At 36.2% G+C, this 13,873-nt stretch overlaps 1 protein-coding gene across 1 annotated transcript; it reads left to right on the top strand.

The window, feature by feature from the left end:
• Positions 1-1,958: 1,958 nt before the first annotated feature.
• smarcad1a (SNF2 related chromatin remodeling ATPase with DExD box 1a) lies at positions 1,959-12,957 on the top strand. The gene is made up of 23 exons (XM_073818985.1): positions 1,959-2,307; positions 2,707-2,806; positions 3,773-3,878; positions 4,506-4,572; positions 5,399-5,472; positions 5,569-5,706; positions 5,793-5,871; positions 5,981-6,456; positions 6,914-7,110; positions 7,191-7,281; positions 7,398-7,497; positions 7,582-7,641; positions 9,019-9,094; positions 9,231-9,366; positions 9,757-9,888; positions 10,020-10,115; positions 10,248-10,365; positions 10,562-10,677; positions 11,139-11,327; positions 11,431-11,549; positions 11,866-12,048; positions 12,125-12,231; positions 12,431-12,957. Exons 1-23 carry the CDS (start codon positions 2,202-2,204, stop codon positions 12,490-12,492), a joined length of 2,928 nt encoding a protein of 975 aa, XP_073675086.1. The 5' UTR covers positions 1,959-2,201; the 3' UTR covers positions 12,493-12,957.
• Positions 12,958-13,873: the final 916 nt, after the last annotated feature.

Genomic DNA, 13,873 nt, shown 5'->3' with positions numbered 1-13,873 from the left:
GTTAACAAAAAAAAAAAAAAAATCGAAATATTGAGAAAAGTTTAAAGTTGTCCAAATGAAGTTTTTAGCAATGCATATTACAAATCACAAATTAAGTTTTGATATATTTACAGTAGGAAATTTACAAAATATCTTCATGGAACATGATCTTTAATTAATATCCTAATGATTTTTGGCATTAAAAAATAATTTTGACCCATACAGCTATTTTTGGCTATTGCTACCAATAAACCCGTACTACTTAAGACTGGTTTAGTGGTCCAGTGTCACATATTAGTTACAAAATCTGTAAAATCTGGGTGATTTTGAGATTGCATCAAAGTTTGCTTTTATTAATTATTATTAGTTTATTAATAATAAAAAAGTTTAGACATTTTCCAAAAAAATAAATAAAAATGGTGTTTAAGGGGGGAAGTGGTGAAGAAGTCTAAAAAGTCTAGATGCACAGTCTGCCACAAAAGAAGAAAAAAATCTCACAAAAGCTTTGTAATCGTCTCAGTGACACAGGGGTTTTGAGAACCCGTTGCCAGTGCGTTCAAGGATTCGTATGCTCGTTTAGACAGAAACAGACTCAGTGTCGCCCCTTCACGGACAGGAAAGAGATTTAACTGCAGCTTTGTAATACAAGTGTGTCACCTAGTGGATGGATTGAGTGATTATGTTAATGAAAAATGTATGTTGTGCAGTGTCAAAATGTTAGAATTCTAAAAGTAGGGTAGAGTGGGGAAAACGCCCTGTTTTTCATAAAGAACCACTAGATAAAATCAAGATACATTTTTGTTGTTGCTATGGACTGTGTTGACAAGAGTGATGTAGAAGTGTTCATCATGAAGCTTACACTGGTACCTGGGAAAAAGGATTTCACAGTAAATTATCTCATTTTCAGCAGTAAGAAAACAAGCGTTTTAAAGCTTGTTGTTTTGTAGAACATCACAGTTATGATATGATAATAGTAGGCCTGTAGGGAGTAGGTATTATTTAAGAAAAATATAATTATATTAAAAAATATATAATTATATTAAAAAAATATTATTATTATTATTATTATTATTATTATTATTATTATTATTTTGTTCAAACCTAGTGTGTGGGGTAAAATGCCCCCATGAAGGCATGGCTTAATTACGGTGTTCTGAACATCAAAAATGTTTTTCCATCAAATTTATTCTAACTAGGTGGTTAAATAAACATATTTAGACTTTGTATTTAAAAATTTCCTCAAGTTAGCATGAGGTAGCTAGTTAGCTAGCCAGTTAGCATCAGCTAAAACTATTTTTCGAATAGGCTATATGTGACCCTCTACCACAAAACCAGTCCTAAAAGTCTTTTTTTATTGAGATGTATACATCATCTGAAACATAAGCTGTATAAATAAGATTTCTACTGATGTATGGTTTTTAGGATAGGACAATATTTGGCCTAGATAAAACTATTTGAAAATCTGGAATCTGAAGGTGTCAAAAATCTCCTTTAAAACTGTCCAAATTAAGTTCTTAGCCATGCATATTACTAATAAAAAATCCGTTTAGGGTAGGAAATTTACAAAATATCTTCATGAAAAACGATCTTAATATCCTAATGATTCTTGACATGAAAGAAAAATAGATAATTTTGACTGCTACTTAAGATTGGTTTTGTGGTCCAGTGTCATATATTTATAGTTTTGTAATTCATAATTATCAATTATATTTTAAGCTAAAACTGCCTGTACTCTGATTTTGCTGTAAATGTATACATCAAATTACTTTAATAAAACACTTTAACACTTATTTGGTAGCTTTCCTTATTTATTCATTTTATACATTAGTATATTTAATATAATTATTTTCTATTTTAAATAATTGGACCTGTAAAATCGTAAAGTTTAATATTTATAATCCTGGCTGGCCATTTAAAGGGAAAAACCGCTGTGTTGTTATTGGCTCAAAAGCGGAAGTGACGCATTGCCAGCCGGTGGCGGGAACGTGTTATTCGTTGTGTCGAGGAATTACTGTACTGTCTTTTTTCGAGAATTTAAACCTTAAATATTTAATTGAGTTAAGAGTTGAGTCGCTTACGTTGTTCGGTGTTGCATTTGTATCAGAAGTCGATGGTGTTAAGAGGCTGTCCTGAAGCTTTTATTATCGAATGCGCGAGCGTCACCGGCGGATATAAGACCGCGTGAGACAGAGGATTCCCATTACGAAAATATTTATATAACAATGAGCTTTTTCAACCTAGACCGATTTCGTTTCCAAAGGGACAATGCAGTCGACAGTGACCGTAAATCGTCGGACGGATCCAACTCGGATAAGGAGAATCAACGGGGTAAGAAAAAACTGCCATTTTCCAGCCGGGGCTTTGTTTAGCTTTCCTAATGGATGGATTTTTCTCAAAATCTAGTGAGCTTTCTATGTAACGTTAGACAGCATGCCGAGTGCCGTAAATGCGTTTGTTTCGTCTGTGATTATATTGATATGAGATGGAATGTCAGTTTATGTACCATTTCCAGGTTAAGTGTGGGTGGCCAGTTAGAAGATGTTTCTCTTTTACCTTTGTTTAGGGGTTGACGCGAATTCTCGAAATAACCTGCTCACTGTTTTTGTTTATCAGTATATCCGACCCCATTTACAGCATACTTGTTGTAGTTGTCATGTTACATAGATATAGTCACAAGATGTTGTATGCCAAAATGTCTTGATTCAGTCTTGGATTTTCTTTTTCCAGCCCACCAAAAAAAGACAGATGGTCGTTGTGCATCTGGCAAGGCATCAAGACATACATTCGAGGATGTTTCTGCTGATGACAAAGTTGTCAAGATGGGCAAGTAAGCGAGACTATGAGTTTTGTCAGAAGTGAGGCTGTAGTATGTCTTCTCTTAGACACATTTGCTGCTCCACACATTTTCTATACATTTCAAGCTTACATTATAAGAGTTGTTAATTATTTAAATGTTCACATTTAAAGGATAAGTTCACCTCCAGAATAAAAATTTCCTGATAATTTACTCACCCCCCCATGTCATCCAAGATGTTCAAGTCTTTTTCTTCAGTCACAAAGAAATAAAGTTTTTTTTTTTTTTTCAGAAAAAAACATTACAGAATTTTTGTCCATATAGTGGCCAACGATTTGAAGGGCTCTACACGATCCCAGCTGAGGAATAAAGGTCTTATGTGGTGAAACAATCTATCGTTTTATGAAAAAAAATAATAATAATTATATTTATTCATGTGTGACCTTTCCAACAGGATTACATAATGTGTGAAGATGTGCGTTGCAGAGCTAGAGCAAGCAGAACATTTGTGGTTAAAAAGTGTATAAAAAAAAAAAAAAATATATATATATATATATATATATATATATATATATATAATTATTATTTTTTTTTTTTTCAAAAAATTACCCACCGTTTTGCTAGATAAGATCCTTATTCCTCGGCTGGTATCGTGTAGAGCCCTTTTAAGCTACACTGAAACTGCATTTTGGACCTTCAAATCAATGGCCACCATTGAAGTCCACTATATGGAGAACAATCCTGGAATGTTTTCCTCCAAAAACTTATTTTCTTTGCAACTGAAGAAAGAAAGATATGAACATCTTGGATGACATGGGGGTGAGTAAATTATTAGGAAGTTTTAATTCTGGATGGGGCTGTGCTTAATATTAATAAAATGTAAAAATAAAAAGAGAAAAATCACTTGCTGCTCTTGAATGAAGGACTTTCTGGAAGTGAACTTATCCTTTAAACACCCTGTCTAGTCTGTAGAAAGTGATAACGTGCATTATTTCACAGGGATACAACATCAGAGTCCAAGCACCAGATAAGCAAGGAGATGGAAGACAAAATCATCAAACTAATGGAGTTGTTTCCTCAGAAAAGCAAAAAAGATCTATTGGAGGTAATGAGTTTCTCGGTGATGTAACATCAATAATTAAAGGAACACTCCACTTTTTTTTGGAAATATGCTCATTCTCCAACTCCCCCCGAGTTAATAAGTTGATTTTTACCGTTTTGAAATCCATTGTCATGAAATCCTGTTCTGGCGATATCACTTTTAGCATAGCTTAGCATAGATCATTGAATCCTATTAGACCAATAGCATCGCGTTCAAAAATGACCAACGAGTTTCCATATTTGTCCTATTTAAAACTTGACTCTTCCGTAGTTATATCCTGTACTTACACTGTCTTATCAGCCTAGAAAATTGAAGCTTTGCATTTCCACCGGTCTAAGTACAGGATATAACTACGGAAGAGTCAAGTTTTAAATGGGACAAATATGGAAACTCGTTGGTCATTTTTGAACGCGATACTACTGGTCTAATAGGATTCAATGATCTATGCTAAAAGTGATATCGCCAGAACAGGAGAACGGCTGAATGGATTTCAAAACGGTAAAAATCAACTTATTAACTCGGGAGGAGTTGGAGAATGAGCCCATTTCCAAAAAAAGTGGAGTGTTCCTTTAATAAAGCAGATAAACGTTGTGGATTTTTATCATGCTGTGTAACTTTCTATTGTCACAGGTAGTTGAAAGCACCAGCACACTGGAAGGAGCTATAGCACATTGTTTAATGATTTATGGAGAAGACAGTAAGGCCATCTTTTTTTTTTTTTTTTGCATGGACAAATATAAATGCAGTGTACATTGGCCTATATATGTCTGCTTGTTACACATTTAGCCATTGATTTAAAGGGTTCGTTACTCACCCTCATAAGACCTATGTTCGTCTTCAGAACACAAATTAAGATATTTTTGATAAAAATCCAAGAGCTTTCCCTCTATAGACAACAAGGGTCCTACCATGTTCAAGGCCCAGAAAGGTACAAAGAACATTGACAAAATCGTTGACATGACATCAGTGGTTCAACTGTAACTTTATGAAGCTGTGAGAATACTTTTTATTTTATACAATTCTTCTCCCCTGAGTTGCTTTCTGCTGCCATTATCGAGAGCACCACAATGCGTTGCGCTTGTTTTCCACTGCTTGTAAACAAGGTGCAGTGCATGCGTGTTTTACATCAGCAGCACCACACGCATGTGTTGTAGTGATCTCGATAATGGCGGTAGATGGTAACTCGGGGGAGAAGAATTGTTATATAAAGTCGATATTTTAGTTTTTTTACACCCCAAAAAGAATTCTTGTATATTCATAAAGTTGCGGTTTAACTATTTTTTTCGATGTTCTTGGTACCTTTCAGAGGCTTGAACATGGTAGGACCCTTGCTGTCTATGCAGGGTCAGAGTTTTCATTTCTGGGTGAACTATCCCTTTAGCTCTCCGTCACTGCATTCACATTTTTGCGTTTAATCAATATTTTATCTTTTGTGCAAATTAATAGTAAGATGATTTGTAATTAAGATACAACACTATAACACATAATTCAAAACTAAACTTTTTTTTTTTTTAAATATACAGATTTGGTTGGATGGAAAAACAAAGCAGGAAATAGTGGTGATAATGATCAGCCAAAGAAGAGGAGAAAAATTGTGGTGAGTGATCAATTTAAATCAATGTTTTAAACCCAACATCTTTCCCAAAGCCTTAATGGTGAACTCACTTTGAAATGGCTGTTGACTCTGAATTAGCGGTCAGATTCAGAATCGAAGGAGGAGGAGGAAGAAGAAGATGATTCTGATGATGAGGAGAGTCAGGAGCCAAGCAGAGAGAGGCAGGAGGCTCTGTTGAAGAAGCTAAAGAAGAAACTGCCTGATATTGAAAAAGAGGTAGGCTTAAGGTTTAAATCTACAGTATGTTAATACAAGAGCTCTGACATGTTCTGGAGAGTTTGTGTCTTTGACTTCTCTAACAGGTCCTGAGGGATGTCCTGAAAGAGCATGACTGGGACTATGAGAATGCCTTGGGATCACTGCTTGTGTTTTCATCAGCAGGTGATTATTACTGCATTTCGGCTACAAGTGAAGGTTTAGTCCACATACAAATCTTTTTGTGAAAATTAACTGACTTAAAGTTGTCCATGCTTTATCACTTTAAATTCAGATTCAAGTTCACCAGAAGATCAGAGAAAACAAAAGTCAAAATCATCTCACTCCAGGGAAAAGAAGGCAAAGAGCTCAAAGAAGCCTGACAGCTCATCTAGTCTGTCAAGATGGCTGACAGTGGCACCGTCTCCTATGCCAAAAGTCTATAGTGCGTCTACTCCAAAAACACAAAAATCAGCAGTCAGCAAAAGCACGACCAAGAACGCATCCTTTAAGCGGAAGAGGGGCGATGAATCGCCATTAAATGTTGACAGTGCCTCTGAGGATGAAGAGGAGATTGACAGTGATGTTGAGAGTATCTCTGATGATCCGGACTCGGAGGATGAGGACAGCATCTCTACAAATCTCCAGGACAAGATCATTCAGTTTCTCCAAGAGGCTTCCCTAGATGAGCTTGCGCTAATATCTGGCTGCTCAATCAAAAAAGCCCAGAAGATCATTTCGCTGAGACCTTTCAACACTTGGAAAGATGTGGTAAGAATCTAATGTGTGCACTCTCCGCTGCCATGTTAATTGTCACTCTGAATTATGTTGTTGTGGTTGAATGAATTTTGAAGTGCTCAAAGGAGATTAGTTCTTTTGGCTGTGAAAGCAGTGATTCACATTTGGCAGATTTGTATTCATGCCCACTGACAGATTGAGCACAGTTGTATCTAATTGTTTAAATGAGGTGTTAAAATCTGTCACAGTAGTTTAAAATGTTTTGCTAACAAAATGGGAAAATTACAAACCATTCTAGACAGAATTCGCAATGACATTAGCTATTGGTTAGACAAGACAGGTGAACCATGCTGGTGGAAAGGCTTTGGCTGATGTGTGCAAACAAAAACTGTGTTAACAAGTTCTAATTTGTACACAACTGCATTATTTAGCTTAGTTAACCATTCAGCTCATGCTGGAAAAGTGCTAATTCTGTTTCGCTTACTTTCAGAAAGAGCAATTCTATAAGGAAAATGGCCTGTCTATAGATCTGGTACATGGCTGCAAGGTCGTGCTTAAGGAGAGGCAGGTGGTTCGAGACCTTATGGGAAGATGTGAGAAGATTGCAAAGAAAATGACTAAAGATGTTACCCAGGTCATAGAAGCAGGCATGGGCTCCATCAAGCAACCCAAAGTCCTGAACAGCAAGTGAGTTTATATATTCTCATTATGCACACCTGGGATATCAGATTATGCTAGTTTTTAAACTTCTATTTGACTTTTTTTAGTTTCAAACTCCAGCCATATCAGCTGATTGGCTTGAAGTGGCTGATTCTTCTGCACCAGCACAATCTGAGTGGCATCCTGGCAGATGAAATGGTAAGGCACTGTCATATTAAGTTTAAAGGTGTGAAATTCAACAAGGTTACTGATTCAATTCAAGCAAAGGACTATTATCACGGGTATTGGTTATAAGTGATTTGATCTTTCCACAGGGGCTGGGTAAAACTATTCAGGCCATCTCTTTCCTGGCTCATTTGTATGAAAAAGGAATCAAAGGCCCTCATCTTATTACCGTACCCTCGTCCACACTGGGTAAGTGAGACGCTTATGTTGGTGGGAGTGTAGCATATAAACTTGTAGCGTTGCTTGACAGATGATTCATTTCTCTCTTCACAGATAACTGGGTTCGTGAGCTGGGTCTTTGGTGTCCCAGTCTTAAAGTTCTTATTTACTATGGTAAGTTAGTTTTCGGGGAAGCTCATGTAAATTCTAAAATGTTACATTTTCAGTAGCTGCGTTTCCATTTTCTCTCAAATTTCTCAAAAACACATATATTGCAAAAAAAAAGTCTCTGTGCTCGCAAAGGGTGGTTTTTCATGCAGTTCGAAAAAATATTTTGCAAATTTTTTTTTTTTTTTTTTTTTTGCATTTACAGCTCATTTGGCGTACATAAAAGTAGGGCCTTATGAAATCTGTATTATTTATATTATATTTTCCAAATTCCGTTTTTATTTTTCTGGATTGTTTTTTCGTTTTAATTTTTTTTTTACTCTTTTAATGGTTAAATAAAATTGTATTAATCAAGGGCCATGTGTAATTGAAATCATGAAACTTATACAATTTCACATCAGTTTATTAAAGTTTAACAAAAATGACATGTTTAGGCCCTTATGAAGTTTTATTTTTTTATCACCATATATGTTCATGATCAAATTCTGTGTTTTAGCATGTCTAATTATTTGAATGCATACTTCATTTTTTCTAATTTATTCTTAAAATAGCCTTACCAAAAAAAAGTTTTTCCTCTGTTTATTAAAAAGTTTCCAGTTATTAAATGAAGGCATAAAACATTAATTTCATATCTTTTAATTAAAAATTTGGCAAATTTACTATTAAAATTAAAACATGGAAATGTTGTTGGAATATACCCTATAAAATGTTTTTCATTTTCATAGTGGTAGTAGGCTATATAAATTCTACAGAACATTGTATGTATTTCTGCCACAATGTCTTCAAGTTAAACTGGACTTTTATTTGTGCCGTGTCTACCTTTATAGTTCTGTATGTATATGACGCTAGTTTTACTCAAACTGAATAGTCAAATGCTCATGAAGTGACTTTCAGCAGATGTTGTTGATGTATTTATGTCCTCATTTAGTGAGGTGGCACACGTTAATATCACAGAGTATCATGTGCGCTTCAGTATGTGTGTGTGTGGTAAACAAAACCGGGGGTTAGCGCCATTCATTAACACAGACACACAGAACGTGCAAGATTCATATTTAAATGGTATTTTTGCGGCTTAATATTTACAGATACTAGTCCATAGTGCAGTTTGATTTAAGTGTAATGACCCTCTTTTGATTAATTCATCCAGACTTTGACAAATTCTGTGACATTCCGCATTAATGTTTTTATGACTGAATTCCGCAATTCTGTCTGCGTTTTTCACAGCGTGGAAATCATAGAATCCTATAAAAGTCACATGATCATTTATTAATGTACTATAACCTCCAAACCTAGTCTGGTCTCAGAACCCAGTGCAAATTATTTAATGTTAATACAGAATCTTTTTTTTTTCCTTTCTCTGTTCTTTTGTGTTTATACTTGTAGGGTCTGTGGAAGACCGCAAATACTTGCGACAAGACATCCTCAGTGGCATAGTTGATTTCAACATCATAGTATCCACGTAAGTATTAGATGGCTCACCATATTGTTTTACATTACTTATAAATTGTTGCACTGGTCATGCATTTATGAAAATCACTTGTATTCAGTTGAGTTAATACCTCTCTGTTTTCCCTTTCTTCTTTCATCTGTATCAGTTACAATCTCACAATAGGGAATGACTATGACCGCAGTCTCTTCCGCAAGCTGAAACTGAAGTATGCCGTGTTTGATGAGGGCCACATGCTGAAAAATATGAACTCTTTACGCTACCGCCACCTCATGGCCATCAATGTCAGTACATGCAATCGTCTGAGTCATAAACATTATTGTAAATATAAATATGTCCAAACTCGGTCCTGGAAGGCTGGTGTCCCACAGATTTTAACTCAAAACATCTGCTTGGAAGGATTTCTAGTATGCCTAAAAAGACCTTGATTAGTTGGTTCAGTTGTGTTTAATTGGTGTTGCAGCTAAAGTTTGCTGGACAGTGGTCCTTCAGGAGCAGGATTGAACACCCCTGATTTAAAGAAATGCTGTTTACTGCCACTTTTTTTTTTTTTTTTTTTTTTTTTTTTTTTCTCCTTCCCCTTTTGGGCTACTTTGGAAAGTGCTTAATGAATAGAGAATAGAAATGTACTTATCTTTACAGCTTGGTTGTACATTTGTGTTTGTCATTTACAGGCTGAGCATAGATTGCTGTTGACTGGAACACCTTTACAAAACAATCTGTTGGAGCTTATGTCCCTCCTGAACTTCATCATGCCCTCCATGTTCTCCAGCAGCACCTCACAGATCTCCAAAATGTTCTCTACGGTACAGACAGTGCACAGATTATGCCTAATTATAAGACTATGTGTGCCCTCCTTGTTTAAGAACACAGCAATCATTACATACCTAGACAAAAAAAAAAAATCCTCACTTTCTGCTTATCTGCTTGGTTTCAGAGGTCATCAGAGGAAGAAAGTAGTTTTCACAAGGACAGAATTGCACAGGCCAAACTTATCATGAAGCCATTCATTCTGAGACGAGTCAAGAGTGAGGTAAAGACTACTTTTTCAGTGTGATTAAGATATGGTTCACTACTGAGAAATTTTCACAGAAATATTTATCCATAAAAGTAAATTACTATATGGCCAGTATGTATTTTTGTGACTTTGTAAATGTCATTCTAGGTGTTGAAACAGCTTCCACCAAAAGTAGAGAAAATTGAAATGTGTCCCATGAGTGACGCCCAGCAGAAGCTGTATGAAAAACTCTTCAAAAGTCTCAAGAAGGCGCCGAATGGAGACAGTATGTACTGTCTACTAGTATTGCACTTTTTTTTTTTTGCCTCTGTCGTATTTTGATTTATCTTACAAATTATACATGGGTTGTGAAGAAAATGTTCTTTCTAAGCTGGAGGATCTGAAAAACAAAGTGGGGATGTTGAAAACCATTTTTCTAACTCTGTTCATCTGTCAAACAATTCCTATTTTCTTGTCCTCAGAGCGGGAGCTTTGCAATGTGATGATGCAGCTGAGAAAGATGGCTAATCATCCGTTGCTGCACCGCCAGTACTACACCAGTGACAAATTGGCTGCCATGAGTAAAGCCATGCTTAAGGTGAGGACTGGGAGATTAATTTGTAAAGGAGGCTGAATAATAAAGATTGAACTGTGCATTTAAAAACAAAATTGTTTATCATGAATCCTGCCCCGGGAACTTATTTGTTCTAAAAATGAAAGTGAAATGTGCTCGCCCTGAAGTTGTTACAAACCTGTTATGAGTTTCTTTTCCTCTGCTGAATAAACAAGAATAGTTTTTTGAAGAATGTGAGTAACCAAATAGTTTCTGATCCCTACTGACTTCACTTTCATAGAATGTTTTTAACCCCCTTGTCATACTATAGAAATTCGTTAGGGACCAGAAAAGTTTAGTTACCAACGTTCTTCAAACTAACTTGGGGTCAACAGATAAAAGAAACTTATACAAGTTTAAAACAACTTGGGGTAAGTAAGTGGTGACAGAGAATCACTGCTGTATTGCGTATTGTTGTTGAGCTGACATGGTTCTGCTTATGTTAGGAGCCAACACATTATGATGCAGACCCTGCGCTGATCCAGGAGGACATGGAGGTGATGTCTGATTTTGAGCTGCATAATTTATGTAAGCAGTACAGCTCCATCAGCAGATTTCAGCTGGAGAAAGAGCTCATCTTAGACTCTGGGAAGTTTGCACTTTTAACCAAACTACTCACCAGGCTCAAAGAAAAGGTTTGTCTGGATTCTGTTTAACAGTCTCCTGATGAGTCATTTTGAATTTAGTTTTCTTTTTTTTGTTGCCGATGTGTTTAAAACAACTTTCTTTTTTCTCAAGGGTGATAGAGTTGTCCTTTTCAGTCAGTTCACCATGGTGCTGGACATTGTGGAGATTCTGCTCAAACACCTTGACCATCAGTTTGTTCGACTGGATGGTTCTACTCCCATGGCGGAGAGGTGGGCTTTCTTCAGTACTTCATGTCACTCAATTCAGTTTTGTTTTTCATACATGCTATTTAGGACTAACTATCTTCACTGTTGCTTTGTAAGTAATGAAATGCAGTTGATCAATCATTCAGACAGAATTTTATTTCAATATCCAATGTATTCACATTTAATATGTAAACAAATGTATAAATTCAGATACCACTGTACACACTACACTTACGTATGATGTCCCAAATGTCCTAAAATTTAATTAAGTTTATTAAATGGATTTAAGTAGGAAGCTACCTCTTGAACAAATCTAATTCAACCCTTTTGGCTTCTCTAGGATTGGTCTCATTGATAAATACAATACAAATCCTGATGTCTTTGTGTTTCTCCTGTCGACCCGGGCTGGTGGGCAGGGAATCAACCTCGCCTCTGCAAACACGGTGATACTGCATGATATTGATTGTAATCCATTTAATGACAAACAAGCAGAGGACCGCTGTCATCGAATGGGCCAAACCAGGTTAGTATGATCAAAAGGAACTTGAGATCTCCATAAAGAAGGAAATCTGATTCATGGTAATGTATTTGTGTCACAGAACAGTGCAGGTGATCAAGCTCATTAGCAGAGATTCAATTGAGGCCTGCATGCTCCGTGTGGGACAGGAGAAGCTGAAACTGGAACAGGACATGACCACTGATGGAGGTGAGTGTCAGCACACTACATCTATCAAACCTAGAGGTCGCAATTTATAAAATGGCATATATTATAATGAATTCCAATTTTAAGCTAGTCCAATAAATTTAATGCATTAAAATTAAGACTTTTATTGTGGTCGTTTTACTATGTTATCAGTTGCTATGTATCTGGTCTTTAATTACTACTTTTTTTTTTTCCTGTTCAGATGAGGATGGTGCTATGACTGAACAAATGGCAGAGCTGCTTAAAGTCTCACTGGGCCTTTGAAACCTGAAGAACATGAATGTCAGAGTGGTAGAGTGCTTGTGCATTTTCCTCTACTCTCAAGTACAAACAGCAACTTTAAACTGATTTGATTTGATGTGGTTTTGGTAAGGACGAGCACTTTTATTCCAATGTCCAAATATTAGAGGACCGTTATTAAATGCACACTAATCTTGGACCAATGTACTAGCAGTAAGAGGAGGTTGTTACTCAGGGATCACCTGAAATACTTATGTTAATATTCTACGCTGGAGATCCATCTCAAATGTGCCATCTGAAAGAACTCACCTCACCTACACAGCTCGGTTTACCCCATACAGGACTGGTGAGTTGGTTCCACATTTGTGACCTTATAGACTGAAGGCACTGCTGCAAATAACTGGGTTATACTTGTACTGTAATAGTTTTGTTGTCTAATGTGAATGTTCTTGTATTGTGTTTTCTAAATAAAGATAATGCAGTCATTTACTTAAGACAATAATAAAAAGTCATTATTCAGTTGAAAACAGTTCATTGTTGATTCAGTTTAGTTCAATTACTGTAAAGTGCAATTTTGGAATGAGTTTAGTTCATCTATAAAGCAACTCTGGAGGAAACTGTTGTCGTCATCCAGCTTAGTTCGGCTCTCAGCCAATAATATCTGGCCACGTATACACTGCAAGTTTCAGGAGTCCTGTAAATTATCGTTCAGTGTGTACGCAAACATGACTTGCTCCTAAAACTGCCATCTATACACACACATTGGCATGAAGTGTATCCAAAAAGTTAATCAAAGTTGGCCTAAGACAAGGAGTATTGTTTTGGATTTAGGAAAACTTTGTTGAAAGGTTTGATCCACTTCAAATGTTGACTACTGTAATTCTTCAGTTCTGTACACAGTCGAATTTCTGTAAAACCTGTATTTACAGGAGTTAATGCAGTTGCGAATGTGGTTGTGACTCCCTTATTTTAGTGAATAATGTGTGTACAGAACGCGATTAAGGAGTAAAAGGTGAACTGAATCTAGCTGCAGTGTGTACGTGGCCTCTGTGTACTGTAGTCAAGTCAATAATATTAAGTGTCCCCATCTAAATACACTTAAATAAAGGCATCAGTGGCAAGGAGGCCTGTTACCATTGGTAATAGAAATGGAGAAAAATAAAGCCTTAAGTTAAGATTGGGCTACATTGTGCCAGCATTTAAGTTTACAACGTTTTAGTCTTGAGACAGTAAAATGGCTTGCGATAATCTTAAATACTGTAGGTTAAGATAAATGTTATCTGGTTTCAAACAGTTCACAAGTAAAAATATCAATGGTTCAAATTTCCCGACCACTAGGTGGCACTGTGCTTACTGTGCATGTACCATCAGGTCATGCTTGTGATGACTGTTACCAGGCTCTTAT

This window comes from Garra rufa, chromosome 15, assembly GCF_049309525.1.
Source record: "Garra rufa chromosome 15, GarRuf1.0, whole genome shotgun sequence".
NCBI classification, from domain to species: Eukaryota; Metazoa; Chordata; class Actinopteri; order Cypriniformes; family Cyprinidae; genus Garra; species Garra rufa.
Note: the sequence above shows the minus strand (reverse complement) of the source record. Positions and strands in the feature narration are given on the sequence as shown.